The 27,246-nt window shown below is 40.2% G+C and overlaps 1 protein-coding gene across 7 annotated transcripts in view; it reads right to left on the reverse strand.

Moving 5' to 3' along the window:
• The window catches only part of TBXAS1 (thromboxane A synthase 1), a 265,782-nt gene that overhangs the window by 85,654 nt on the left and 152,882 nt on the right, over positions 1 to 27,246 (reverse strand). For 6 of the 7 annotated variants that reach the window (XM_017739992.1, XM_017739993.1, XM_017739991.1 and 3 more), the window contains 4 exons: positions 18,712 to 18,828; positions 11,460 to 11,548; positions 8,859 to 9,007; positions 6,746 to 6,876 (listed from right to left, as the gene is read on the reverse strand). In XM_017739992.1, coding sequence (XP_017595481.1) covers positions 6,746 to 6,876; positions 8,859 to 9,007; positions 11,460 to 11,548; positions 18,712 to 18,828 — 486 coding nt within the window. The remainder of the gene's footprint in view (positions 1 to 6,745; positions 6,877 to 8,858; positions 9,008 to 11,459; positions 11,549 to 18,711; positions 18,829 to 27,246) is intronic. The other variant, XM_017739994.1, reaches the window with a different exon arrangement.

Consider the following 27,246-nt stretch of genomic DNA (forward strand, 5'->3'; position numbering starts at 1 on the left):
TTTAGCCCAAATTTCCTCTATATCTTTAAGACACACATTTACCTTTCTGGAAAGTCCACACTTCCACCTGACAAAGGCAGTGTGTAATGGGATGATCAAATTGTGAGAACAGCACAGCAGAACAGAATCACAGCATCCCTCCAACAGACTTAGAAAAACAAAAGGATCAGACTGCTCCTTTGTTTTATTGACTTATATTAATCAATAAAAATAGATTATTTAATATTGCCATATAGTGTGTAACCTTAAATGGACACCACCTTCTTCTTAACAGAAACAAATTTTGCCTGTTTTTCTACAAAGATAAGAATACTGCACACTATTAGGTGTCTAATCCTCCCATCTGCTGTTTCCGTAGAAAAATATTTACTTTTTAACATCTGTACTGCGTTTACACAGTTCAAACACACACATAGCTCCTGGAATGTACATAGTATTTAGCAAATTTTTAACTAAGTTTTCTTTGTAATTGTATAGTTTTCCCTTGACAAGGAGAGGATCAGACTTTTTCAGGAGGATTACCTCTGCTCAACTCATTTCAAGCAGCTCTTGAATAAAATAGTTCATTAGTTCATGAAAAGGAAGGACTCCAGGGAACTACTGGGGAAGGAAGAGAAAAGAAGAGAGTGTCACAGTAATTAGGTTTTCAGACTGTCGCTTATCCTCCAGAATGCAGGTACACACACACACGTCCCTCTTCCCCTTAGGGGAGATCATTGCATGTTTTTCCCTGGGAATCAGTGTTCAGAGATTAAAGTTCTAACCTGGCCATAATTTCCCAGAAAGATATTAAAAGATACCCCTTCTTTATCGCGCATTTCTGTTGCGATAGTCCATAGAGCATGAGAAGTCCACACCACGCCCCCACCGCCCAAATTTCCTCTATATCTTTAAGACACACATTTACCTTTCTGGAAAGTCCACACTTCCACCTGACAAAGGCAGTGTGTAATGAGATGATCAAATTGTGAGAACAGCACAGCAGAACAGAATCACAGCATCCCTCCAACAGACTTAGAAAAACAAAAGGATCAGACTGCTCCTTTGTTTTACTGACTTATATTAATCAATAAAAATAGATTATTTAATATTGCCATATAGTGTGTAACCTTAAATGGACACCACCTTCTTCTTAACAGAAACAAATTTTGCCTGTTTTTCTACAAAGATAAGAATACTGCACACTATTAGGTGTCTAATCCTCCCATCTGCTGTTTCCGTAGAAAAATATTTACTTTTTAACATCTGTACTGCGTTTACACAGTTCAAACACACACATAGCTCCTGGAATGTACATAGTATTTAGCAAATTTTTAACTAAGTTTTCTTTGTAATTGTATAGTTTTCCCTTGACAAGGAGAGGATCAGACTTTTTCAGGAGGATTACCTCTGCTCAACTCATTTCAAGCAGCTCTTGAATAAAATAGTTCATTAGTTCATGAAAAGGAAGGACTCCAGGGAACTACTGGGGAAGGAAGAGAAAAGAAGAGAGTGTCACAGTAATTAGGTTTTCAGACTGTCGCTTATCCTCCAGAATGCAGGTACACACACACACGTCCCTCTTCCCCTTAGGGGAGATCATTGCATGTTTTTCCCTGGGAATCAGTGTTCAGAGATTAAAGTTCTAACCTGGCCATAATTTCCCAGAAAGATATTAAAAGATACCCCTTCTTTATCGCGCATTTCTGTTGCGATAGTCCATAGAGCATGAGAAGTCCACCCCCCCCACTCGCCCCCCCCCCCCCGCCTGCGCACTTGCAAGTATTCAAATACCTTAGTTTCAGAGTTAGTCAAAATTCAGTTTTCTGACCTTTTTAGGCTCCTATGGCTGATGCTGATAAAGCAAAGGACTTCCACTCACCAGGAATGTCTCATGCCTGCCCAGGTGTACAGGCAGTCTGGGAAAAGCAGAGCAACTGACTGTAGCTTCCGGTGATCAGGGAAAAGACTGGCCAGGATGGCAAGCAGGGAAAAGACTGGCCAGGATGGCAAGCAGGGAAAACTGGAGGGGGCTGCAACTTGATCAGAGGACAGCCTCTTTTGATCTATACCTGGGCACAGTAGACTACAGAGCATCCCAAAGCCACACCAATTAAAAGGGGGCCAGATCATCACCAGGACTGACAACGCTGTACAGTTTCTGTGTGGCTTTACACCATGGGGCTCAGTGGGAAGCACGGCTCACAGCCTTCAGACTCTTCTCCTGTTGTTCTTTCTGTCTGCTCTGCATTTGCATTAAAAGCACTCAAGTAGTCCATAGGTCTGCAGCCAGACTGACTGAACTGCAAACTGAAATGCCAATGAATAGTTCTGGTGATACTTGCCTGTGCTTTGCCACCCTCTCATTCCAAATTGACTTGAAACCACCAGGAAGCAGCTGATGGTCATCAGAAACATCATCAGATCACTACCGGCCTGGCATGGAACTGTGACCTTGAATTACGCATTCAGAGCAGATAGTATGACTGGAAAAATCAGACAGTGTCAGAAGAATGTGTTGAAGCCTCTATGAATTCTCCAATTCTCCTTGTTAAAGGATGTGTATTTTCAATAGTGGATTCTCCCACAGATCTGTGGTGGTTTTCCAAAAACAGTATTTTACAATAGCCTTAAATTGTTACATTACAATTGTTGTTATTACTATGGATTACAAATGAAACTCTGGACTTTAATCTGCTGACAGCAGGCTTAGTTTCAACCCACAGTTTTAGAAAGGAGTCTTAGTTTTGAGCACTATGAAAGACTCCATCTAGACATCATAATTTAAAAGAAACTAGTAGGTTAAGAAGTGAGCTATAACATAATATAAAAATAGCTTTAACATGAAAAAGATTTGCATATCAGATTATTAAATGAAAATCTATCAAAGTATCATTTATTGAAGTAAACGACTAGTCTATCTGCCCTGTCTTTGGAAACATTTTGCCTCAGGGAAAAATTTAAACCTGGGCAGATAATCAGGATAAAGTATTTGAACACTTAAATCTTGCTGGAGTCTTTAAAGTAGGTGTTAAGTGGTGCATTAAATTTGTGCTGTTTCTTCTGAGCAGGGTAAATTTGCTCTTCTGTAAATAGTGGGAAAAGCCTTTTACAATAATTTGAATCTATGAATAAATGTAATATATTAAAATTTCTAAAGTACAACCATTAAATGTTTTTGTACATAAGCCAAATGAGTGGAATATCCAGGACCAAAATTATTCAAGTGACCACAGAAAGATAATATATAATTAAAATGACATCTGCACCACTAACCGATGGGATGAGAGAAAGTGACATCACAGATCTCATATAAGCTGCAAGCGTATTATTAGATCTAAACCTGGCTGTAAAATTACTATCTACCCATGGGATTATCTTTAGGCATTCAGAAGCATTGTTTCATTTACTGATAGAACAGGGATGATAACAGGCTGACTTTGCTTGTCACATTGTTTTTTGGCCTTTCTTTATTCTTTGTTCACATTAGCTGCAGATGAGAGGAAGACAAGCTTCAGCTGAATCACTGTCGTGGAGCTTTTCATTGTTTTACAGTTTGTTCCAAAGGCTTTTTTTATCCTCCCCACCCCCTCCCCTCAAGAAAAGAACCCAAAAGCATTTTTAATGGTGATAAAATCAATGGGGAGTAAAAGATGCACACAATGTAACATCTAGGAATGTGGCAAACTAAGGAATACCCATTGGCCTAATGCACCTCAGGGAGACCATAAGACTTTGCTTATAGCTCTCATTATTAGCACAAAGAACCAGTGGCTGCTAGTTATATCTTGGCCTTATTAAAATTCAGTGCCAAAACTCCAACTGGTTTCAGTGGGTACATTTCATCATTTGAGACCTAGGACAGAGGACATAATTCTCCTTCACATGCACAGCTATCTGGGGCACCTAATCTCTAAAGATTTAATTTCTGCATTAAATTGAAAAAAATTGCATTTTGTTCTGCTTCACACACCATTTTTATGTCTCCAGGAAATATTAGTTGCCTATATTTGTAACAAGACTCATGTACCACCAACCTAAAATAGTCAAAATTCTAAGAGCATGTAACAAGACAGGCAGTGAAAAGGGGAAAAAAGAAAGCTCCAAACTTTCCAGTCACTTTTGAACAACAATGATACTGAACTGCAAAGGGGACTTAATTTGCCCTCAGAAATCTGGCCCTAAGTGTCTAAATCCCAGCACCTGAAATAGTTCCTACATGCCAATTTTGCAAACTAGGCAAAAGTTCAGGAGCAGACGGGTCCACAGGCAGTCATGGAGCTGTACACACACTGCTAAGGCAAACATGGACCTTGCACTTTCCTCCACGTTGTCCTGGTGTTGGGCAGCTACTGCCATGTGTTATCTCTTACAGCACCTCCAATATCCCTTCCAATAGAACCTTAAGCCTCTGGTCCATCAACCACTGTAACCTGCAAACAGGCTGCATTATGCAGATTTCTGCCTCCTGATCTTGTCACTACAATCTTGCTTTTCTTTGTGCTGTCCCCTGTTTAAGGGAGGGACCAGCTCTAGCACAGTGAAGAAGCCCATGATCGATCCCCTCAGTGCTACTGCCATAGAAACACATTGCATTTTATTAGTCATGGTTAATACAACAAAACTTTTAATCCACATTATGTTGTTTTGTTGTCCCTTTTATCCTTTGATAATTGATACACAGAATAGACTTTCCATGCAGCCCCCTTTGGCATAAATCTTTGATTTAAAAATCAAAGCCACATCTGTATGCCATTAAAAGTTCACACTGGACCTGTGCAGTAGAAATGAGGTGCCTGCAAGCAGTTTATACACATCATCACTGTCAGAAAATCTTCCTGCAGCACTCAGCCTGGGCCAGGAACCATGTTTATGAATCATGAGTTGTTTTGGCCAGTCAGTGGTGCTTACCATCTTTTGATGTAAAGAAAAACAAAGACTGATGAAGGTGGGCTGAAGGAACAACAAGCAGCATGTAGTGATAAACTGCAACAAATGGAGAAGTGAGACATCACTGCAGAAAAAGTCAAAGAGCAGTGATATCTTCAAATGTAAATTTTATTTTTAAATGTGTCCTGGAAGTAATGTAGAGTAAACTAAAATCCATTTTATCCTGAAAAGTGGCAGCTGTGGGGCAAAGCTCTGAGAGTAAGTAGGGAAGATCCATTCTCACCTGTGCTGTTAACTCCATCAGCATTACTCTTCATCTCAGAGGGATAAGAAACATCTCTTACACTTCAATATTAACAGCTTCCTTCGTGTGTATGTTGTGTGTTTCATGTCAATTGTTATGTAAAAATTTGTCTCAGTTACCTTAAAAATAGAATTCTCACCGATATTCTTTGTTTCTCACTACACATCCATATTCCTTCATGAGAAGAAATGAAATGAAACTTTGTGCAATAAAAGGAAATTAAGTGAAATGAAAAAAAAATGAAATAAAAATGAAGAAAAATGAAAGGAAACCTAAAGAAATGAAATTAAATGAAATCTCAAGATTTCATTTCCTTTCATGAAATGAACTTCCATTTCATGAAAGGTAATGAAATGAAAAATCAAATAATAAAATTAAATGAAATTAAACATTATGGAATAAAGGGAAATTAAATGAAAATTTTAAAAAAACAAAATAAAAAAGTGAAAAGAAATTAAATGAAACAATGAAATTAAATGAAATCTTGGGATTTCATGTCATAAATGAAAATGAAATGAAAAGTCAAGGAATGAAATGAGATTAAATTTAATGGAATGAATTGAAATGAAGTGAAATGAAATGGAATGAAAGGAAATTAAAAGAAACGTAACAAAATGGAATTAGATGAAATCTCCAGATTTCATTTCCTTTCACAAAATGAGTTTTCATATCGTGAAAGGAAATGAAATGCCAAATCAAAGAATTAAATTAAATTAAAAAACTGAAATTAAAAAATGAAATTTTATGAAATATAACAAAATGAAATAAAATGAAATCTTGGGATTTCATTTCATGAAAGGAATGAAATGAGAAGTCAAGGAATGAAATGAAACGAAATTAAACTTAATGAAAAGAAAGGAAAAGAAAGGAAAAATGAAATAAAAGAAATCTTAGGATTTCATTTCCTTTCATGCTTGTCTTTTTGGACAAAAGAAGAACTTCTGTATCATAGAACCAAAGCAGAGGCCTACGTTCCAAATGCTTCATATACCAAAAACAGAGACTTTTATAAAAATGTATGTGCCTTCACATACTTCATAAAACAAGAGTGATTAAAAACAAACACAAAAAACCCCCTCAGAGTGCCTTATGTCCAAACAAAAGAGGCAACAAATGATTTGCTAACCATGGGTATCCATTTGTTTCCATACTTCAGGTGGTATTTCCTACCTTTCTAGTTAGCCATCTCAACATCAAGTGACTGCTCTAACCAGATGCTCAGGCTCTTTCCATGTTCCAAAGCAGCAGAAACTGTCACAGGACTATATAACACCCGCCTCAGCTTTTAGGGAATGACTGAGTTGAAACACTCAGTGAGGGCTCCTTTTCCTCTGGTCCTTAAGTGAAAGTAGTGCAGACATGACACCTGACTCAAAGATGTGAAAAAAATTCCACTGGCTGAATCCTTCCCTCTGGGTCTGGAAACGAAGCTGAAAAGTCATCCCAGATGTAACTTTTCTGCATCCTTACTCCAAGAGAAGCAATATTGGAATGAAACTGAGGCTTATGCCACTTCCAGTTCTTCCTCAAAATATTTACTTATCCATATATTTATCACAGAAGTAGCCTTACCTCAGCTGCATCTTGCTGGTGTCTGTAGACAATTGCATTTTTTATGGTTTGGATAAAAAATCCATTCAGTTCCTTTTGTTTCTTGTTGGGAAAAATACGTAGCAATGGGATCATTATGAATGGGAAAGAAACTGTAAGAGATTTTAAAGTAGAAAGCGGTGAATCAGACTGTGCAGGCATAAAATAGTCCGCCCCACTCTTCCTTAATATTATAAAACTTATCAAGTGGGATGTGTTCCTTTTATGAAAACTGATTTTTCTTCTTTTCCTCTCCCTTTACCAACCTATGGGGGTGGAAGAAAAAAGGATTTCCTTTTAGAAATGTCCTGCTGGCCCGGACTCTCTTGCCAGACAAATGCCTTCCAAGCTTGTTTCCACAATGCTTCAGGATTTTGGTTCAGCTTTTTGATGTCATGGAGCCACCACAACAAAGGGGAGCGTTGTTTCCCCTGCCTACTCAGACAATTATATAGGGAAGGTGGGGGATCTTGAACTGGCCTAGCAGCTTATGGCACCAACCCATGAAACAGTGTAGTTTCCATTCTTGTTTACAGTTCTCCAGTATTAGGGACCTATAAGAAGGATGGGGCTCTTTAGCAGGGCCTCTTGCAGTAGGACAAAGGCTATTGGGTTTAAACTAAAAGAGGGCCAATTCAGATTAGATATAAGGAAGACGTTTTGTACAATGAAGCTTGTAAAACATTGGTACAGGTTGCCCATAGAGGTGGTGGATGCCCCATCCCCAGAAACATTCGAGGTCAGGATGGACCGGGCTCTGAGCAAACTGACCTCGTTGAAGACATCCCTGCTTATCGTAGGGGATTGGACTAGATGACTTTTAAAGGTCTCTTCTAACACAGACTATTCTATGATTCTATTTATTTTGCTTCTCTAAACAGGCCACAGACTCTGGAAGTGGGATGTTATCACAAGGATGGTCTCCAGTCCATGACTTTTATAGTCACGACCTAGGAGCCTGAGTGAAGTCTTACATCCTAATAAACCCCTCGTTAACTTATGAACAACTTAAGACTAACAAACTAATCATTGGAAAAACCTTGTTCTGCCAACAGAGCAGATACATTGTGGGAATTCTCGCCACATTAATGAGCGAGCAGAAAGAGATGAATCAAGGAATCCAACTCCAAACACTACAGAAACTTTTTCTAATGAAGGACATGTTCTTAGATGTATAGGGGCACATTTCTGTCCCATTAAGAAATTGGTCACAAATCACATTTTGCAATCAGGTTAACGTTAACCCCAGGGCAATTTGGATACACAACTCCAGAAGGAAACAGTTGATGCACTGCGCATACAGGTGCAATCTGTAATGCCAGCAGGATCAGATGGGCACAGGAAACTTTGCCACTGTGCCACCTGATATTACTGCGTGCAGGTCTAGATAACAAGATGATAAAACCTCAAAAGCCTTGATTATGCTGTGGCTTCCTCAGCTGTGATTCTTACTGCCCTTGAATTAACAAGACCATCACCACCACGAAGCCTTAGCTTGTGTGCCCTAGAACTACGTGGCTTTATACTCCACTCGTGCATTGCCTATTTATTCACCTAAAATAAATGCATTCTCTTCATGACACTCGTGATCTTTATCCTTTAGAGCCATCAACCAGGCTGTGCCTGCTGTTCAAAAAAAGAATTGGGAGTACTTTACACAATCTCTTTATGCTCTTCCACCTCTTTTCTTTAGTGGGTTGTTAATGGATGGAATTTCAGTCTCTACTAAGCAAACCAAGTGCACAGAAACTTTACACTTAAGTTCCGAAGGGCAGTTACTCTGTTTTAGTCAGAAGTGTATTAAAACAAGTACTGTAGAAATGGCAGAACCCAGAAACTTTCCTCTCAAATGAACCTGGAGCATTGTGTTCCTGGACTCTCAGTTTCTGGAGTAAGTTTCATTAATGGTGACAAGACCTGTAGAACATATGGTGGAACTCTCAAGGGTACAATTGGCCTGTAGGTTGCATTCTGAACACCTCTGAAATAATCTCGGCTATAAAACTTCCTGCTCCGGCTTCAGCATGTTTTGCAATTTGAGGATGACTTTTAGGAAATTACCACAAGAAAGTAGACAAATGTGGACTATACTCACGGATTAGAATGAGAAGAGGCTTAAACAAAGACATTTCGAAGAATGTTCTGCAATTCTTAACAAAGGGGTCATCAGGATTCTTCTGAGAATCCACCTCAGTACCAAAAGCTACGCTACCAACGACATCCAAGGTAAAGCAGTTGTAACACCTGCATTAAATTGAAGAATGATAAATAATTATCTACAAGTCACATATCCATTACTATCTTGCTTCTATGAACATCACATAGCATTAATTTTTGCCACTGAGTTTCCTTTTGGTTTTAGATTTGAGTTTTGCCAACAAGAGATGTTTCCATCATTCTGAAAAATGCTGATGCTTGATAATGATCACCTTCTCTACACCTACAATGTGATGTATTTTCATATAGCTCAATGAATCCACTAAAAATTTATTAAAAACAATTAAATTTATTATGATCTAGAAATCAAATGCAACATGTCAGAGATTCATGAGCATTTTCTTAGTATGCATCCTAATAAATGAGATCACTCCTTTCTCATTTTAAACTGCAAAAACCACACCTACTACCTGTCCAGTCTAAACTCTCAGACACAAGAGGTGCTTAAGGATTTCCTTCTTCTTCTTCATACCTCCTTTGTAATGTAACTCTGTGGATAAAACCAAGAGGAACTGACACTATGTGAAATCTGTATCTCTGCAGAGGAGCAGTCAGTTCTTTGGGAACTACAAAAGATCTGTGGACCACGATTTAGAAACTTCAGAATTTACTGAATCACTCCCTGCATATCTGACCATCTATCCAGTTGTCTTACCATCTTTATTTTCCTAGTGAGCTTTAGCAGCTCTATTAAGTTTTGAGATAAGTGGACCAAGAATGTAAAATATCCTTGGAATTTGATTCTTCTGATCTGTGGTAAAATAAGCAATGACTGTACTTCCACGATCCTTACAAAAGGCTAATATCAATCTCTGGTGTTTTAACCTGAGTGAGCATGTATGAAGAGAAGAACAGGAGTCAGGCCCATTATATCCTGCATATATTATGTGAATCAGTATTTCTAAATATGATCTTTGTGAGCTGTCATTTTGATCACACCAGAGCAGATTTGAAAGATAACAACAATACTGCAAAGCTAAGTAACTTCTTTTGGTCTTCAACTCTTACACACACACACACAAAAAAAAAAAAGCATTATTAGAAGTTAAAATGTTAAAAGAGAGAGCATTCCTATAAAACAATAATATCAGGACTCAATCATCTACCTCTCAAAGGTACTGAAAAAAAACCCCTTAAAAACTAAACCTCGAGTTGTTGGCAAAACACAAAATGGCTAAAGACAACTGAGGTCACAGGAGGTTACAGCTAGGGTCTTTACATCCAAAAAACCAGCTCCCACAGCAATTTTGTGAAACTCTAGTAGAACGAAAATCACATTTATAAATACGTCAAACCTGCTGAAATGGTAGCATGGTAAAAAAACAACTGGAAGATCATGTTCTGAGATGGTCAACATCATTCATTTATACTTTCAAAAGGTCTCTTCCGAAGTGTCTCTTGAGAGGTGAAACCCTATAATGGATTAATAGCTAAAAGCCCAGTCAAAGACAAAGGACAAATGGAAAAAGGGAAAAGACTGGAAGGACTGGAAAGGTCAATTTTCATCCCAGCACTAGGCTAGTATAATGTATCTTGAGGTTTCATAGCATCTCTTCAGCCATTTAATAAAGCGATCTCTGTGCGCACACACACTTGCACGTGCACATGTACCTGAAAAAAGATTAATAAATTGTGGCTAAATATCCATTTCTTCTGATGAAACAATATTATTTATGCTGCTGCAGTTTGGGGAAAATCATGAAGAACTTCAGAGGGTGCTGACCAACCCAGCAGATGAGGTGTAAGAAAAATGAAGCAAAAATAGTGCCCGTTAGAAAGGATGCATTTGAACTACCACCCAGGGTCTTAGAGGAAATGCATCTACTCAGAGAAGGGACTAGATAGTGTTGTGAGCAGTTCAGTGAAGACCTCTGATGAAAGAGCAACAAAAAAGATAATAGGATATTAAATGCATAAGAAATGAGAGAAAGCAGAATATGGAAAATATTAAAATGTCATTTTATAAATCAATGGTGCATTTTCATCTGGAGTACTGATGCCATTATTTCACAAAAAGATAGCGTGCCGTGAGAGGGTGTTATGAAGAATGTGGTGAGAATGATTAAGTGCTCAAAAAAACCTCATATATAAAAAAAAGCAAAAGGGTGAAGGACTAGATATATTTGATACTAGATCAATTCTTGTGTTTGTACATTATTGGCAGCCTGTAGAGAACAGACTGGACAGGGACTGATGCAGCCTTCCTTTGTGCTTCCAGCTGTTAAAACTTCATTAAATAACTGCCAGAAATACATTAGATGCTTTACTAAAATTACTTTTCAAGTATGCAATGGCTGTCCCCAGGAAGAAAAGGCATTTATCAGACACACCCTCTATTAAACTATGATCTCCACTTTTAAAAGTGAGGGAGGAAGAAAATCTTTTATACAGTAAGTGTGAATTTAAAATAACTGCTGCTATTGACTTTTTTTCTTTTTTTTTTTTAACCTGCTACTAATTTTTGGCATGCTGAACATACCTCTGGATATCAAAAGCTTTGCCAGAATCTGCGTAGACTTTCAAGTTACACAGCAGGATGTCACAGGCCTGGTTTATCAGTGGTGTCATCTAGAAAGGAACATACTGAATTGTGAAAAAACATAAAATGTTAAGAAAAAAAAAACCAAACAAAAATAATTATTTAAAATTATTTTGATCTGATAAATGGGATAGAGCTTTCAGGTGCCTCTGCAGGTGTTATTAGGCACTTATGCACAGTTGAAATGAAATATTGGCACTTTCAGCTCAAAATAAACCTACACATTACAGGGATGCCCTTCTCCAGCTCTGGGCCTAAATACAAGAGGCTGTGTCACTTACCTGACTGATGGTTCTTGCCCCACTGTGGCCACATATACAGAGAGCTATCAGGCAAAAATATCCCCCTCTATTTTTAATCATTCCCTGTTTCAAACGATGATTTATCATGATCTCTATACGGACTTTTAGGTTGCATATGCTCCAGGGCAGAAGGAATAATGTTTTCCAAAGTCCTGTAAAGGCATTGGCATCAGAGACCCAGCACTTCTACCCTGCCGTCTCTCAGTTTGAGGGACCTAACATGTACACTAGAAAACCACCCTAGATACCACTACAAGCTGCTGAGGGCAAACTGCTATTGGTACACAAGGAAAGGCTTTTCTGAAGTGGTGATGCCATTAAATGGACATTCATGTGAATTTATTAATCTAAGGGTTCTTTCCAGTCACTGACACATGCTGGTCTGGTAGACTTACCCACAGCTTGGCAAACATCAAGGCCTTATAAAGTCTCTCTTTCTGTCCCTTTAGTTTCTACGTATGAGAGGAATCAGACACTTCCCTGATTACACCAAATATGCGGTTCCAGCCGTGAACCAAAAGGAACTATGTTCTATGGCTCTTTCCCATATGGACTACCAAGAGCAGCCTACAACTTAATACCAGAGTCTTACATCAACAACTATGCCAAGCATCAGCAACGCACACACAGAAGCTTGCCTTTCCTTCCTGAACTACCTCCTTCAGCATACGGATGTCAACAAACATGAGAACAGACTTATCCTACTCCTCTGACATTCCTGTTATCAAAAAAGACTTACTGCAGCCTCACAGCACACTCTGAGAGCTATGCAGCCTGCCCAGCCAAGTCCATTTTGCTTGGCACTTCTACCTCTGTGAAACTGGCATAACACTTTGTGCACAGGCACACTGCCATCTTAACACATGGGCAAGACTATACGCAGTCAAAAGGCCAACGCGGGAGCATCCAATATGTTTTCCAAAGGCAGAAGTCTGAGTCAAGAATGTGTCTAGCTGCTCTCAGGGTCCCATGTCTATATGAGAGAAATTGCATTGCAAAGCCAGGTCGATTTGGGCTTTGCCACAGTCTCACAAGACAACTCTGATACCAGATTAGTGCTCGGTAAAAGCAGCTGTTACACTTTTGGGAGGTGCACACCACATTATGTGGCAGTCTTCTTCCCCTTTTTGGTTTTCCAAAGAAGGTCCCCTGCAGCAAGCTTCTTCTCAAATGGTTCAACAAAATTAATACATTTTTATTCAATAGACTGAATGAAGGTGAAATACTTCATACTCTCTAGGTCCAGCCCCACCAATGAACTGAACCAGCCAAGGAGAACAAAATCAAAATCCATTTTTTAACAGGTATGATGTTACCGAAACAGATGGTGATCATTTCAGATTTTCCTTTTATTGCCTTATTTTCTCTTTTATTCCTCATCACATCACCAGATCTGTAACCAGCCAGCTGTTTGCTATCACTTTTCAACAGCTGGCAGAGACGTCAGGGGGACGTACGTCTGGCCAGGGCATCCCACAGCACCTCTGCACTTTGCACGTTCCACCAGCCTTTGGAAATACTGTTGCAATTCATTCCTAGCCACAAGATATTTTTATTAGTAAATCTAACCAGGAAAATAGGGAGGGGGGGGACATGGATTTGATTTACTGTTAGCGTGATATGACAATAAGACAATTATTTGTATATGAAAGCTACAGAGGATATCGACTCTGAAATCCTAGGTTGGGTTCGGGTTTTTATTCCCCTGGGGGACATAAATTAGTCCAATATAGCAAACTACAAAGACCACAGACCGAAACGTTCTCAAGTCTCATAACACCCCAAAATCTTTGTCCAATTGTCAAGAAAAATAAAGTAGTGTCAGGGGACGTGAACTATACCAAGCGTAGGAAAGTGGCACAAAAACAGACACATTGATCTACACTGCCTTGGGTATCAGTGACTTGCCATACATTCTCATTTGCCAGTCAGAACATAAAACCTGCATAACCTGCCTGAGATTCAGATCTTGGTGGGTAAACAAACCCCAGCTGCTCTGTGTTCAGATTGGCTGAGAGTAACAGGATGAAGAAAAATCTAAACAATATGGTCCCTGTAAATATTTGATCTGACAGTTATCTAATAGCAAGAGTAGCCCAGAGTCCAAATTTCTTTCTTTTTGCCAAAGAAGAGCATTTGGGGTTAGGGTTTTCATGATGCCAGGGGCTTTGCTGTATAAATCCTGCCAATATGCTATTTGGCACATATCAACAATTAGCTTCTGATTCTGCGTATGCACAGTGCATGTGGATGTTTGCACTGTTCAAAGGCATCAGAGTCACGTTCCTCTAGTTAGATGTGGTCCTCAGTATTCATCAGTATTATTACTCTCCTTATTAGCATCCAAACTGAAAACTAGAAGGCTGGATCATATTCACTGTAGACAGATGCACTGGAGACTGTACTGTTCACATACAGCAAGCAGAAGTCGTGTTGGGCCTCTAGTCCCACAAATGTTATGAAATATAAAGGAAGGAGAAGGAAAAAGAATTCATCCCTAACACAAGAATTGCTTCTCCTCCAGATTTCAAGTCCCTGAATAAAACCAGAAAAAGAGAAGTGTCAGAAAGATGTTTTGTGAGAGGATTGGTTTCCGTCACCTGAGAGTGGAGCTCTGCTATTCCTGGGCACAATTTACCGCAATAAGCAACTCAACAAGACATTGGCCTGTGGCTCAAGATTACGCACATTTCACGTATCACTTTTTACATTAGTGATATGCTTTTCCTCAGGTGAGCACACTTGCTTTGTCCACCAACAACAGCAATTTCTAGAGACACTCCCAAAATGCCTTTGACCAATATGTACATTCTAACAGCAAATCAAGAAAACCTTAATGGTTGGACTGTCAGATCTTAGTCCTAGTGGGACATGAAAGATCTACATGCCTGAGAGTGACACTGGAGGATTTTTCTGCACTGCTCTGCCATGCTATTACAAGTTCTGCTTTGTGTCTCCCTTTGTTTGAAAGAAATGCCTCAACACAAACTCCACTTCACAGGTTATTTAGGACAATGCTACATTAAGCTGTGCTCTCTTCTTTAATTTTTGTGTTCTGTTTTGTTTAAATGGTTTGTTAATGGAGGAAAGGATCCCTGGCACACTGATACGAGATGACAAGACTGCTGCAGCACCATCAGAATAAATAAAAATCAATAGGTTTTCTGCTGGTGTTGGCTGTAAAAGAGAGTAAAGCTATTTATCAAGTCTGACAAGGGGTCCAGAACTGCAGGATCATCACAGGCACCACAGCAAAAAGAAGAGGAACAAATTAAGAAATACTAAATAGAGAATCAAGATTGGTACAGCAAGATCACTAACATGTCAGCTTGTTTCAATACATAGCAGCTGAGGGGAGCATGACAGGAACACTGGGAAATGTTTCTGTTACTTAGAGCATCTAGTATTATAATTCAACAGTTCCTCCTGAATTACATCTTGGACCAACTTTCAGTGATTGGTATTGTTCCCACTTAAAAGATAAAGGTGTTTCATGTGCAGAGAATTTAAGTAGCTTCTGTCAGGTCATCCACAGGCAGTCAATGGCAGCGCTGGAAGTGACATTTCTTGGGTTTCCTGCCTCCTGTCTCTCATTTCTCATTCTTAGTGCTCCCACAGCAATGGCACTATGAGGTTCATTCGGGGGTCTTACTGGAAAGAGCTTACTATTAGATCTGCTACCAACTCCAGTGCCATCTCACGTGGGATGCTACCCGATCTTACTGCAGAATCAAGCTTACAAGTCTATTGCTTTATGCTATGCTCAGCACCACAATAGCATTTGTATTTAATGATATCCAGAGCCAAACCCTCCTTCAGCTGGAGTGGATTCCTTTACTAATGCTTGTTAGAAAAAGAAAATTAAAAAGGGAGAACACACAACACACAGAAATCCATAAAAGCAACAGTGAAACAGTACATAGCTTTTAAAGAAATTGAGAAAAGACAGAGAGAAAGCTGGAGAAGACGTCAGAAACTGCTGGAAAATGTTACAAAAACAACTCTCTCTAGACACACAGAAATCACTATATTTGCTATCCAACAACTCTATAACCTCTTCTATAACCTCAGTTCATTTCCTTTAACTTTGAAAAATCCAAAATTTCTGGAATCAACTCTTCATCATTTGCTGGCTGACTGTTGGAGATATCTGCCAAACTACAGGGAAATTCCTCAAGCTCAGTGAACTCCTCAGTGACATTACACCACTTCTTTGAAGTGACAAGGGCAAAGCTCGCCTCTGCCCACAGCCGCAGGTGCCTCTGTGGAGCACTGCAGGTTAAATCTTAGCAACACACATTATCTCTGTCTTGGGTCTTGTCCTCCAGCAGCCAGGCCAAAGGGGCTTCTCACTTCTCACTCTTGCTAGCCTTGAAACTGTCCTTTCTTGTGTTTCTGAAATGGAGATATCAGGAACCTACGCTGAGCTCTCTGTCCCCCAGTGCATCTTTCATCTGAAGTGATTGCTATGGGGAGCACAAAGAGTTGTTAACATTTATTGCTCTGTCACAGGCTAATAGCTCCCAGTTCTCTCACAGCATCCAGACAGACAAGTCTATGGAGTGGCACTAGGGGCTGCAGCACTCAAGGGGAGCCACTCTCCAAAGACACTCACGAGGTCTGCAGTCTCTCCCAGCACCACTGGGGAGTTTCATAGAAGAACAAAGGTAAGGCAGACAGAGTGAACAGAGTGGAAGACTTTGGTGTGGGATTTTGTCAGAGGAATTAATATCCTGGAAGAAGAAATAAGGAATGTCCTAGTACTATTTATAGACATGTATAAAATAGCATATCTAGGTTTTTATGCAATAAATTAGTACCAAATTTGTGTTTGTAACTCAAAGTAGAGAGGAAGGGTTTATTATAAACAGGATGTCTTGCAGATCATGCTGAATACTCTGCAGTATGGCCAATACTAGAACATGGTATTTTTGTTTCCATGCTGCTGTAGAGGTTCTGAGAGAGTACCAAATATGGGAGAGTTAAAAAGTGAGATCATAATTAATGAGCATTGATTTCCTTTGAGAAGTGTTGGTATGGCTTCTAAATTAAGCAGCAGCAGGAAAAGCACATGGGCAAGGACTTAAGTTGCATTAACTTCAAATCCGAGGATTGCTAATGTATTTGGGTAGAAAATGAAACGCAAGGGTGAGGAGCACATCCGTTCAACAGTGGTTCTTAACCTCACATGGGCTTGCTGCAAGTGTCTGTCTGTGTAGGGATGGACGGACTTCTGGTGAAGGCATGGGAGAGAAAAGCAAAACTGAACCTTTCAGAGACACCTGCCCCAGTCCTCTTTTTCCCACTTGCTGTAGAATGGGAGGAGAAAGTGACAATTTCCAGGTCACCCTAAGCCCATGCACACATGCCTTCCACAGAGCTTGAAAGAGGCAGCATGGGCAAAGCTGATTATCAGGCTAAAATTAAAGATCTCAATCTTTGCATGCAAGACAGCTACCAGGCACTGGACAGCCCTTCATTTTACCTCCTACATTCCTGCATTCCAGCTCCACCACCAAGCCATGCAAAAGGGAGCGCCATGACTTCTCCTCCCAGCCCAGTTTGATCGGCCAGACCCTGCAAAGCCACGCGTGCCCAGCCCCAGAGCAGGATCCCTGAGGCTCCCCTCTCTTGCCCTCACCGTGCTCCTCAGCCAAGCCTGCCCGGCTGGTGCCGGCAGAGGCTGCTCTCCACAAATTGAGGGGAGTGCGGCATAATCTTTTGTTAGTCCACGAGTAAAGAGCCGATGACCTGCAGTAAGACAGATTAATTTCCGCTAGGAAAATGCAAAACTCTCCTCTCGCCACCATGCCATGTGCAACTAATCGCTTGCATATTTAAACACCCTCGCCTTGCTGAAATTTCGTGATGGAGTTGGTGACAGAGCAAATGTCAGGGCGTATAACCAATGGCATTGTCAGTCGTGATTAATCAGCATCTCCGCCAGGCTCGCAGCCAATTAGAATTTACCATAATAAGGAGGTGACAGCCGGCGTTGCTAAGCGACCGCTGTCTATAGAGCTGGGAGAGCCAGACACATTTAGATGTTACTGTGGATTTCGACAGCGGCATGTCAAAACAACACAAGCATTTGCCCAGTGGAAAATTTTACAACCCAGGACTGGGCACCAGAGTGAGCATGATTCCCTTTCAGAGTAAAACATAAAAAGGAAGAGGTGATTTTTTTTTTTTGTTGTGGGGTTGTATTTTGTATTTTTCTTTGAGAGAAGACTTTAACCAGTCAATCATTTATATACATTTAATTAAGAGATATCGTGTCACAGGACTTTTTTACTGGGTAATGGGTATCCATGGCTCAGCAAATGCTGATACATTTATAGGAAATTAGCAGCAGGTTAGCGCAGAGACATTTATTTTCAGTCAGAGGTATTTATCTGGCAATGACATTCTGTTCCAGTGACTTATTTTATTATATGAAAGGATTAAAGAATAAAAGGAGGAGGGAAGGGGAAGGAGATGGAGAAATGAAAACAAACTGACAGCAGTTCCTGTGTTAACATGAGAGTTGCTGACTCTGCACATCAAGAAAAGCTATGTTCCAACTGGGAGCAATAACCTGGACCTAAGCTTACTCCTAACAGGGCAAGGGAGAGGAAGAGGTAAGGGTCCTTCTTGAGTATGCTACACTTTCATGGACAAACTAACTTATATAGAGGAAGACAGAGGATCATATCCTCAGATGAGCTATTCTGATTTTCACCAGTCTATGATCTGAACCATGCCGCATGGAAGCTCTGCCGCAGCGCTCTTCAGGTCTAAATAAAGTGGCACAACATAGCATGTTTTACCTATCCTTAATATGGACCTACATAAAGCAGATGCCTGCACAAGTCTTCTAAATTATGAAAGCAGCAATGTCTACACCTTACCTCTTTCAGTTTGGTATCGCTGAAGGCTGGGGTCAGGAGGCTCCGCACGTACTTCCATCTGTCATCACGAAGACAAAGGATGCTATCAAGCATTGGCTTGGAAATCAAGTTCGGCTTCTAAGTCGACAGAAAACATAATTCAGTTTTAACACAAATGCAACTACAGCTACTCAAGACTCTGGAACTTGGGAAGATTGCTCAGGAATGGTATCACACTGCTGTCCCATGAAGAGAGGTTCAAATCAGTCCCAAACACCAAGCTAAACATGGATGAGGCTAGAGAAAATTTCTCTTTTGCTGCACTCATTTTCTCTTGGGCTTGTAGAAGTCCTGGACCAACCCAGTAACTCCTTTCTCAGACTGCTCTGGTTCTGATGTTCCTGGTGTTCTCCTGAGATCGCTTTCACTGAAGCCTGGCTTCTTCCCGCTCTAAGGTGACTAGCAAGAGGACTTGTCAACACTCCCTCTCCCTGTGACATGAGTGCCAACGCATGCCGGTGTTGGTGGGGGACACAATTTCTGGTGACAGCTGGTATGTCAAATTGTTACATGCATTTTAAAAGTCTTCAGAAAATATGTTGATTAGAAAGCAAGTCCCAGTCCTTACTCTGTTGATAAGGAACACTCTCACTAAGAAGTTGCGGCCTGTGACTCTTACAGCTGCAGCAGTTGGTCAAATATAGTAGCTTAAAGCACTGCCCCATGAAGTTCAGTACCAAAATGACTACTGTGAATTTACTAAATTTTAACCTCCCCCGCCATCTAAGAAATTCCTGTCCAGAGAACAGTGCTATTCACCAAGGAGTAAAAGGATATAAAAGACAAAAGAGAAAGCGAGTCAGAAAACAACACACTTCTGCCTGGGAGAAGCATCAGGAGACATCCAGCCCCACAGTAGAAAATATTACATCTTATATTATATCAGAAGATGTTTCCTAATTGTTCCTGAAGACCTCCAATAACAGAGATTCAATAACCTCCCCACTCAAACTCTTTCAGTGCTGTACTACTTTTACCATGGTAGCCCAATCTCTCTCTCTTGCCGGAACTTTAGTCTTTATGCTGTCGCAGGCATAGAAACCAGGTTACTCTCCCCATCTTTGCAGCAACCCATACATACAGAAGGCTATAATAACTATTAAGCATATTTCAGCCATCTACCCCACATAACACCAATTGACTCAATACATACTTATCAGTTATATTATCTAGGACTGTTCAGGGTTGATACTGTTCCTCTGCATAGTCTTGCTGATTTACTTCTTTCTCAAGGTAACAGTCCCTGTGACCTGACATGGTACTCCAGGCAAGGATGGATGTTTTTTCTCCAGACATTCTGCAGTTCTCTATTTACCCTGGAATATTACATACCACAGCATGACACTGTACTCATGTACTGGTTTGTGGTTCCCTGCAACTTTCAGACTTCTGTCCAAATGATCACTCTCTAGGAAGTTATTCCCAGCCTTTATCATTAAAGCTGGTTACTCCCAAGAGTCACATTAAAACATGTCCTTTTGAACTATGACCATTCCCTTTATGACAATTTGTTCAATTGATCAAGCCCACCTTGAATTTTAGCCCTTTTTTCCATAGCATCTTTCATCCTTACCAGCTTTCTACATGAAATGTTAGAGCACTCCATACCCTCATCTAAATCATTAACAAAAGTACAGAATGCTTCCTGCAAAGAAGGCACACTGGGCTTCTCCCTTCCCTTCCAACAATGGACTGTTCCAAAATACATTTCAGGCATTGTACAGCAATGTCCTCCAGAAAAACCACACTAAGATTAGTGGGTGTGGGCAGAAGGTGTACACTTCTCCAGTTACCAGGAGGTACTAATGTACATGAAAAAATCAATTCTTACGACCTATTACACACCTGGATACTTTAATTTCATTTTGTGCCTCAATACTTCTGATTTTATTGCCACTACATGCTATTTTTTTATCCTTTTTCTTGGAAATCTGACTTACTTTCCACTCTGTAAAAAAACAATTTCTCCTCAGGAGCCATGAAGAGCTGGCAATTTAGCTATGCTGGTCTTCCACTGCACTTCCTTAACTTTCCTCCTTACTGGAAGAGTTTGCACTTAATATCATTTCTTTAAGGAGCTGCCAGCTCTCCTTAACACCTTTTTCCTTTACACTTGCCAAATTCTTACTACACTGCATAAGCTTGTAAAATGCAGAAGCCTATTTTATATTGCAAACAGGCTAATGGGATAGTTTTACATTCTCAGCAACACCATCCAGTGTAGTAAACTAATGTTACTGGGCTGACTCTACCGACCAGTTTTGTGCAAAGATGAGCAGCTTTCAGGTAGAAAAGTACATATTAAGCTGAAAGAAGAGACTGACTTAGGTACTGTCATCAGATGACTACTGTAAAACAAAATAAGGGCACTTTTTTAATGTGTATATATAGGCTATTCTATTTTGTACAATAACAAGGCAAACCTTGGACAGGCTGTCAAAATTGAAACATCTTGGACTGTTTTCTCTGAATAGCCTCTTTAAATAAATGATCTGTTTCCTAACTTGTCAGTAGGTATCTTTCCTGAGGATCAGAAGTGCAGCTAGAAAGACCATCACTCAGTGGAGCGCTCCATCATTTGTTACAAATATTCAAAGGCACAGGAGAATCAGAAGGCTCCAGACAATTGGAAATGAGCGTCATCCTGTCAGAAAGTACTGTATGCTACCCTCTGCTTCACAGTTCTTACGTGCTGCTAGAGCAGCCATTTACACTAAATCTTGACTCAGCTGGTCACTAAATGAGTCTTCCTTATGTTTTCGGTCTTCATTTCAAACCCTGAGGTCCAGATTGGAGTGCTCCTGAGCACTCAACAAAATCAACAACAGGGAACATCCTTGATCCTGGCAAATGCATTAGTCCAAGAAATCAGGTCACTGAATGCAGCCCCCAAATTAGCAAACACTCTCAGACCCGTGTATCAACCACCAGCCTTCACTTCTGCTTTATAAAGTGGAGATATCACATCACCGCCTCAGAAATGCTAACGATACATTAACATTTCTGAGGCACTCAGCAACTACAGTGAAAGAGCAGAATAACAATTCCCACAAGGAAATGACCAATTTTGTCTTCCAAGCAAGGTTTAAATAGCATACAGAGGAAAAAAAAAAAAGGAAAACAGAAAAAATTACAGGGCAACACTCAGAGAAGTATTTTGCATCCAGTCCTAAATTGAAGGCTGCCCAAACTGTGCACTCTATAAGACAAATCTCCTTTGCAAGACAAAGCTCCACTCAGATAATAACAGATGTGATATAAATCTCACTGCATTTGTCTTGAAAGCAAATTCCCTTCCTAAAACCAAACATTTGCCCTAAAAAGTGCTCCTAATTGCATAAAGACTGTATACAGCACATTCACAGAGAGAGACCCAGTTACTGAACAAAGAGCCTGTTAACTATAATATTATAACTATGACATTAACTATAGCATTGCCTTTTTAGCACTCTACTTTATGTCAGTAATGCTCCCTTAACATATTTCTGGTGTGCACAGTATTATAAATATATAAATGCTGCAAGGAAGGAAAAACAACTTTGGCCATAAATTATTTTACTCTGTACCTTTAAAACTGGGCATGCAAAAATATGTTTGTGTTTATTGGAATACCATCAGCATGACTGACAGTGTATAGTGGATTTCATTTATCAGGTTTTCCTTATAGTTTCTGCAAACACTTTCCTCCTAATTGCATAACCTGTATTACAGATCTCAGTGAAAGATGAAGTGTCACCTCTTTCCAAATGGATGAAGTACTAGATGTATCTAAAAAATCTTGAGCTTATAAAAATCACAAAGAAGATTACCGTGGGAGGCAGCCGTAATATTTTCAGGGGTGGAATTTCGGCTTTTGGGAAGCAAAGGAGGTTGCTTTTAAGTCACATGCAATCAGGATCATGTTCCAACTAGCATTATCTAAATACTGAACAACTGCTCTGCGCTTCTTTCTCCTGTGTAATCAACCATTTCTGGTACAGCAATGCTGCATGAAAACCAATGCAGCATAGTTATCTCTTGCAGTCTACCTGCAAGTGCTGCTGACTTCCCACAATCATAGACCTGCCATCGACCACAACAAGGAAAATTGCAGGGATTTACTTGTAAACAAATCCTTTAAAACATCACTGCTTTTAAAAGAGAAAACAAAATAATATTTGCAGATGAGTGGCATCTCTGCAATTGATGCAGGAATTCCCTCCCCCATAAGGTGTTCCTCAGGATGACCCTTCAGACCCAGTTATTGGCTTGTTTGTCCCTTAGTCAATTTGACTTCCTCAGTATTACTAAATAATTCAGGCAAGTGAATCTTCTCTGGCTCTGAGGCCAAGTAGAACTCAGAGGCCTCCTGTCCCGAAAGTTAAATCCCTTTCCCAAAAAGAATGGACATATCCAAACTGCTTCTGGTCATGCTACATGTTCTGCTCCTGAACTGTGCCCAGACCATGCCTAGGGGACAACTAATCAATACACAACAAAACCATGCCAAGAAGCATGTCAATATGGACATCTGTAGGACCTATTCATGCACTAATATCCTGTCCCTGTTTTATCTTGGAGAAAAACTGTAGCCTTCCGTGATTCAGTATTTATGTATTTCAATATTTGTTCCTTTCCCAAGTTTGTCACTAGCAGTCTAGACAACCTCTGGCAGCCACCAATGACTGCCTAGAGCAGAAAGAAGGGTAACAGCACCATGATGTTCCCTTAGACACCTCTTCTTACCTCTTTGGTAGAAAAATGAGGGATAAAGGTTTGCGGCCATCAGAAGGCAGTTAATGCAGCCATGCACTCTTTCAGTATCCTGAATAGACGAATCTTCAAAAAACCTAAAGGGTACCTTTAAAGACCTTTAAAAACCATTCACCTCCACAGAACCAGCTGCTTATCTTCTCCATGTGCTTTGACGACAGGGTGAGAAATGAAACTCCAGAAAATGGGATCTCAGACACTTTGTTATCTTAGACTTAATCATACCCCACTCCCAACAAAACCAATCAAAAACAATTTACTTCTGCAGGAGTCAAACCTCAGCACTCAGTCTGCTGAGATTCAAACAAGGAACTAAGCTCTAGAGCACCAAAAATCCCAAATCCAAACAGTAACTCCAACACTAATTCTGGCATTAGTCATCCCTAGCAAACACCATTTGCCTTCATGTAAGCTTTCTTCTAGTCCTGCAGCCATTGCAGGATCCAGCTTTAACTGGAATCCCATACTGACACTCCCCTGAACTTCAGCCCTAATCTCAACCCTACGACCCACACTAATGAGAACAATTTGCTCCTCTCTCCTTCAGCCTGTCTTTGGTATCCATGGGGGCTTCAGTATCCAGAGTTAAGTTGAACTCCGGGTTCCTCCCACCCCCATCCTTTTCCTTCTTTAGGGAAATTTTTGGGGTATATTCCCAATGTGAGGGGTCATTGTTCTCCCAGTCTTCATGACTGGGAGAACGTGCAGTTATCTGTGTGAGCTTTAGTGGGGGATGGCTTTCTCCCCAAGGCAAGTTCCAGAAGCAATGAGCAGGCAAAAGTGCTTGCACATCACTGGGTTAACTTCTTCATATTTCTATTTTCAAAAAGGGTTGCTGTCCTTCTCTCACTAAAAATGCACTTGTGATTAGGCATTGTCATCCTGTTTAAGAAATTGCATTTTTAAATTGAATTTAATTAAATAAAAAGTAATAAAAAACGAGACAGAAAGTGTGTAGCATGAAGACAAGACACTATCCCCATACCTCATACAATAGTTATTAATAAAATCTCTTAAGATTACTCATTCAACTCCCCTTGACTGACAGGTCATCACCTCCAGTTCAGCCAGCAGGTGGAACCAGTAAACCCATGAACTGCCCATATGGTATTTCATCCAGTCAGTGGCAGTGGCATGACACTTAACAGATCAACATAACACTTGCTATTAAAAAAAGAAACAGAAAAAAAATCCCTGAGATATCTCCAGGAATACATCTTACCAAGCTTGCAGTAAGTAGATCATGAAAGTGGGAAGGCAGGAGATGCCTCCATATATTAGATTTTAAAATTCCCTGTTGCGTAAACTGATATTATTCCTTCCAACCTCCTTGGTGTTTTAAGTCATGCTCAGATCTCCCTGTATTCATGACATTCAATGACATATTGTGTAGAGGCTTTTGATTGAACCAGGAAGGCACTGCGTTGCATGTTTTTATAACCCAAAATAGAGTTCATTTATGTCATGTACTCTGGAGTTCATTGGTGTTTCCATCTGGAAGGCCCTTGCATACACAGATGTTATAGCCGCATCTCTTCAAAGCATGTAAAATTTTTCTCTTCACAAATCATCATCTCACAATGGAGCAAGACCCAACTCCTCACCCCAGGACCAAAGCCTTTGCAGGGGGCAAAGGGCTGGCATTGCCCACTGAGGGCTGTGTCCCAGTGTGGGAGACCACTCGGCCACTCTCACTCCTCTGCTGTGCCTGCAAGGGGCCTCCCATCCATATAACACCCGAGGCAATCACTACACACAAGAGATGTCTCTCCCAAAGCAGGCCTGCTCCTCATCTGCCTTTCCAAAACTCCATTTCCAAATTCTCAGATGCCATACATCCCACACTGCTGCTCCCAGGTAGCTGAAATCAGTCTTTCCTTGCCCATTAAAACTACGGGGACAGACACTACTTCACAAACACATTACTCAAAACCCTCCCAGATCACCAACCCTGCTAATACTCTATTACACTTTTGTCCCCTCTTTTCTCTTTGTTTAAAACAAGTTTGATTTTAGTATGTATGATACAGAAGGTGGTCTTATGGCTCCAGAGGGGGGGGAAAAAAAAAAATCACCAAACGAACTCCAAAAACCTCATGTTGCTTTGCAATTTCATAAAAGCGTCTAGTAAAAGTTTTTAGCTTAATTTGAAAGCAACATGCCTGCAGAGGAGAAAATGTCCATGGATTATCTATTTCATTAAGCTTTTAGGTTCTCCTTGGTCATTAAGGCACTTCAAAAGAGCGTGACAAGGTAGAATTGGTTTCTGTGATTACAGCAATTGTCTTTCATTCTACTCTATAGATCAGACTATACAAAAAGGCATCTCCAAGCAGGTTCTTTTGTCATCAAGTCAGGATCTTCAGCAACTGACTAATAACTACCATTCCTAATTACTCATTGGAAAAATGGCACAGCCAAAACCAGCTTACAAGCAAATACTGGCTTTTTTTTTCCCCTCTGTGGCAAACAGCCTGGAAACATCTGTTGTTGTCTCTGCAAACATTCTCTTAAGTCATGGTTTTGTCAATAGAAACCAAAGCGAGTCATTGCAATGAGGTAAATATAACCATTCATAAATGCTAAAATAAACACATATGGCCTCCTGCAGTCTGACCCAAACTGATGCAAGTCACACGTTCCATTTGTTGGAGTAAGCAACACCAAAATTAAGTCCATGCCTTCATGAGTTTGCATATGGCGGTCAGTTTGCATATTTGGGGTCAAAACAATCAAACCAAAGAAAAAAGTACTTGCTCTTATTTAATTAGGAATGTTGGTATTATAAACAAACCCAGGTTGTACTAGAGAAGCCATACTCTATACACAGTTCCTGCTGTGCTGAGAAGCAGTTTTTAAACATGTTTAAATCCACTTTCCAGCTGACATAACTGGCCTTTTTAATATTGGATAAAGTTATAAGACTATTAAAAGCCTCTCTGTTTATACACACTTCTCCTTGAGGAAAGGTTGAGGACCAGAAAGTTCCTTTTACAGGTTTGTAAGGAGTATTTGGAAGAAAGCAGTCCCCAAGATCTTTTGATACACATATATTGCCATGCTTTCAGTCATTGGCATACGTAGGAAAGACAGGCAATGCCCGTAAGAACTTTGGCTAGACCTTTTTATTTACACAGGACCACCATATTCCATACTCTGCTCACCCAGGGACATACCTGCAGCAACCTTGAAGCTTCTGAAGAATACCAAGAGAGATTGTAAGTACTACCCAGCCTCCCACTGCTTGTCCTCCCGGCTGCTGACCCAAATACCTTGGGTATGCAGTTAGATACCTCAGAAAAAGAGTTCACCGAAATGAGCACAGAGCTGTCAAAGCTGCCATGACAGGAACGTAGGAAGAGTCCTACACTTCCTTAAGGTCTCACTACCTTTCTTCACATGAATGTAATAACAAAATGTATTCCAGAAGAGAGGTCACCCCCTTTGTTACGACTGCAAAGTGAAAGAAGTCATGGAATTAACCCGCTTTCAAACAGTCACTGATGGAACAAAACTCACAATGGAGGAAAAAAGTTGTAACTCCTTCCTGTGGATAAGGATAGGAAGAAAAGTAAGTAAATAAGAATTATTACAGCAGGAGTACAGGTTAGAGGGAAGGAGGGGTAGTCTGAGACCTATCAGGCTGCAGAGATTCACTAACTTCTCTATCATGAATGCCATAAACCACACAGAATGTGGTGTCAATTCAACAAATAAGGTTGCAAGTGCATCTTCTCAAAGAAT

The sequence above is a fragment of the Corvus brachyrhynchos genome, unplaced genomic scaffold (genome assembly GCF_000691975.1).
Source record: "Corvus brachyrhynchos isolate BGI_N302 unplaced genomic scaffold, ASM69197v1 scaffold27, whole genome shotgun sequence".
NCBI classification, from domain to species: domain Eukaryota; kingdom Metazoa; phylum Chordata; class Aves; order Passeriformes; family Corvidae; genus Corvus; species Corvus brachyrhynchos.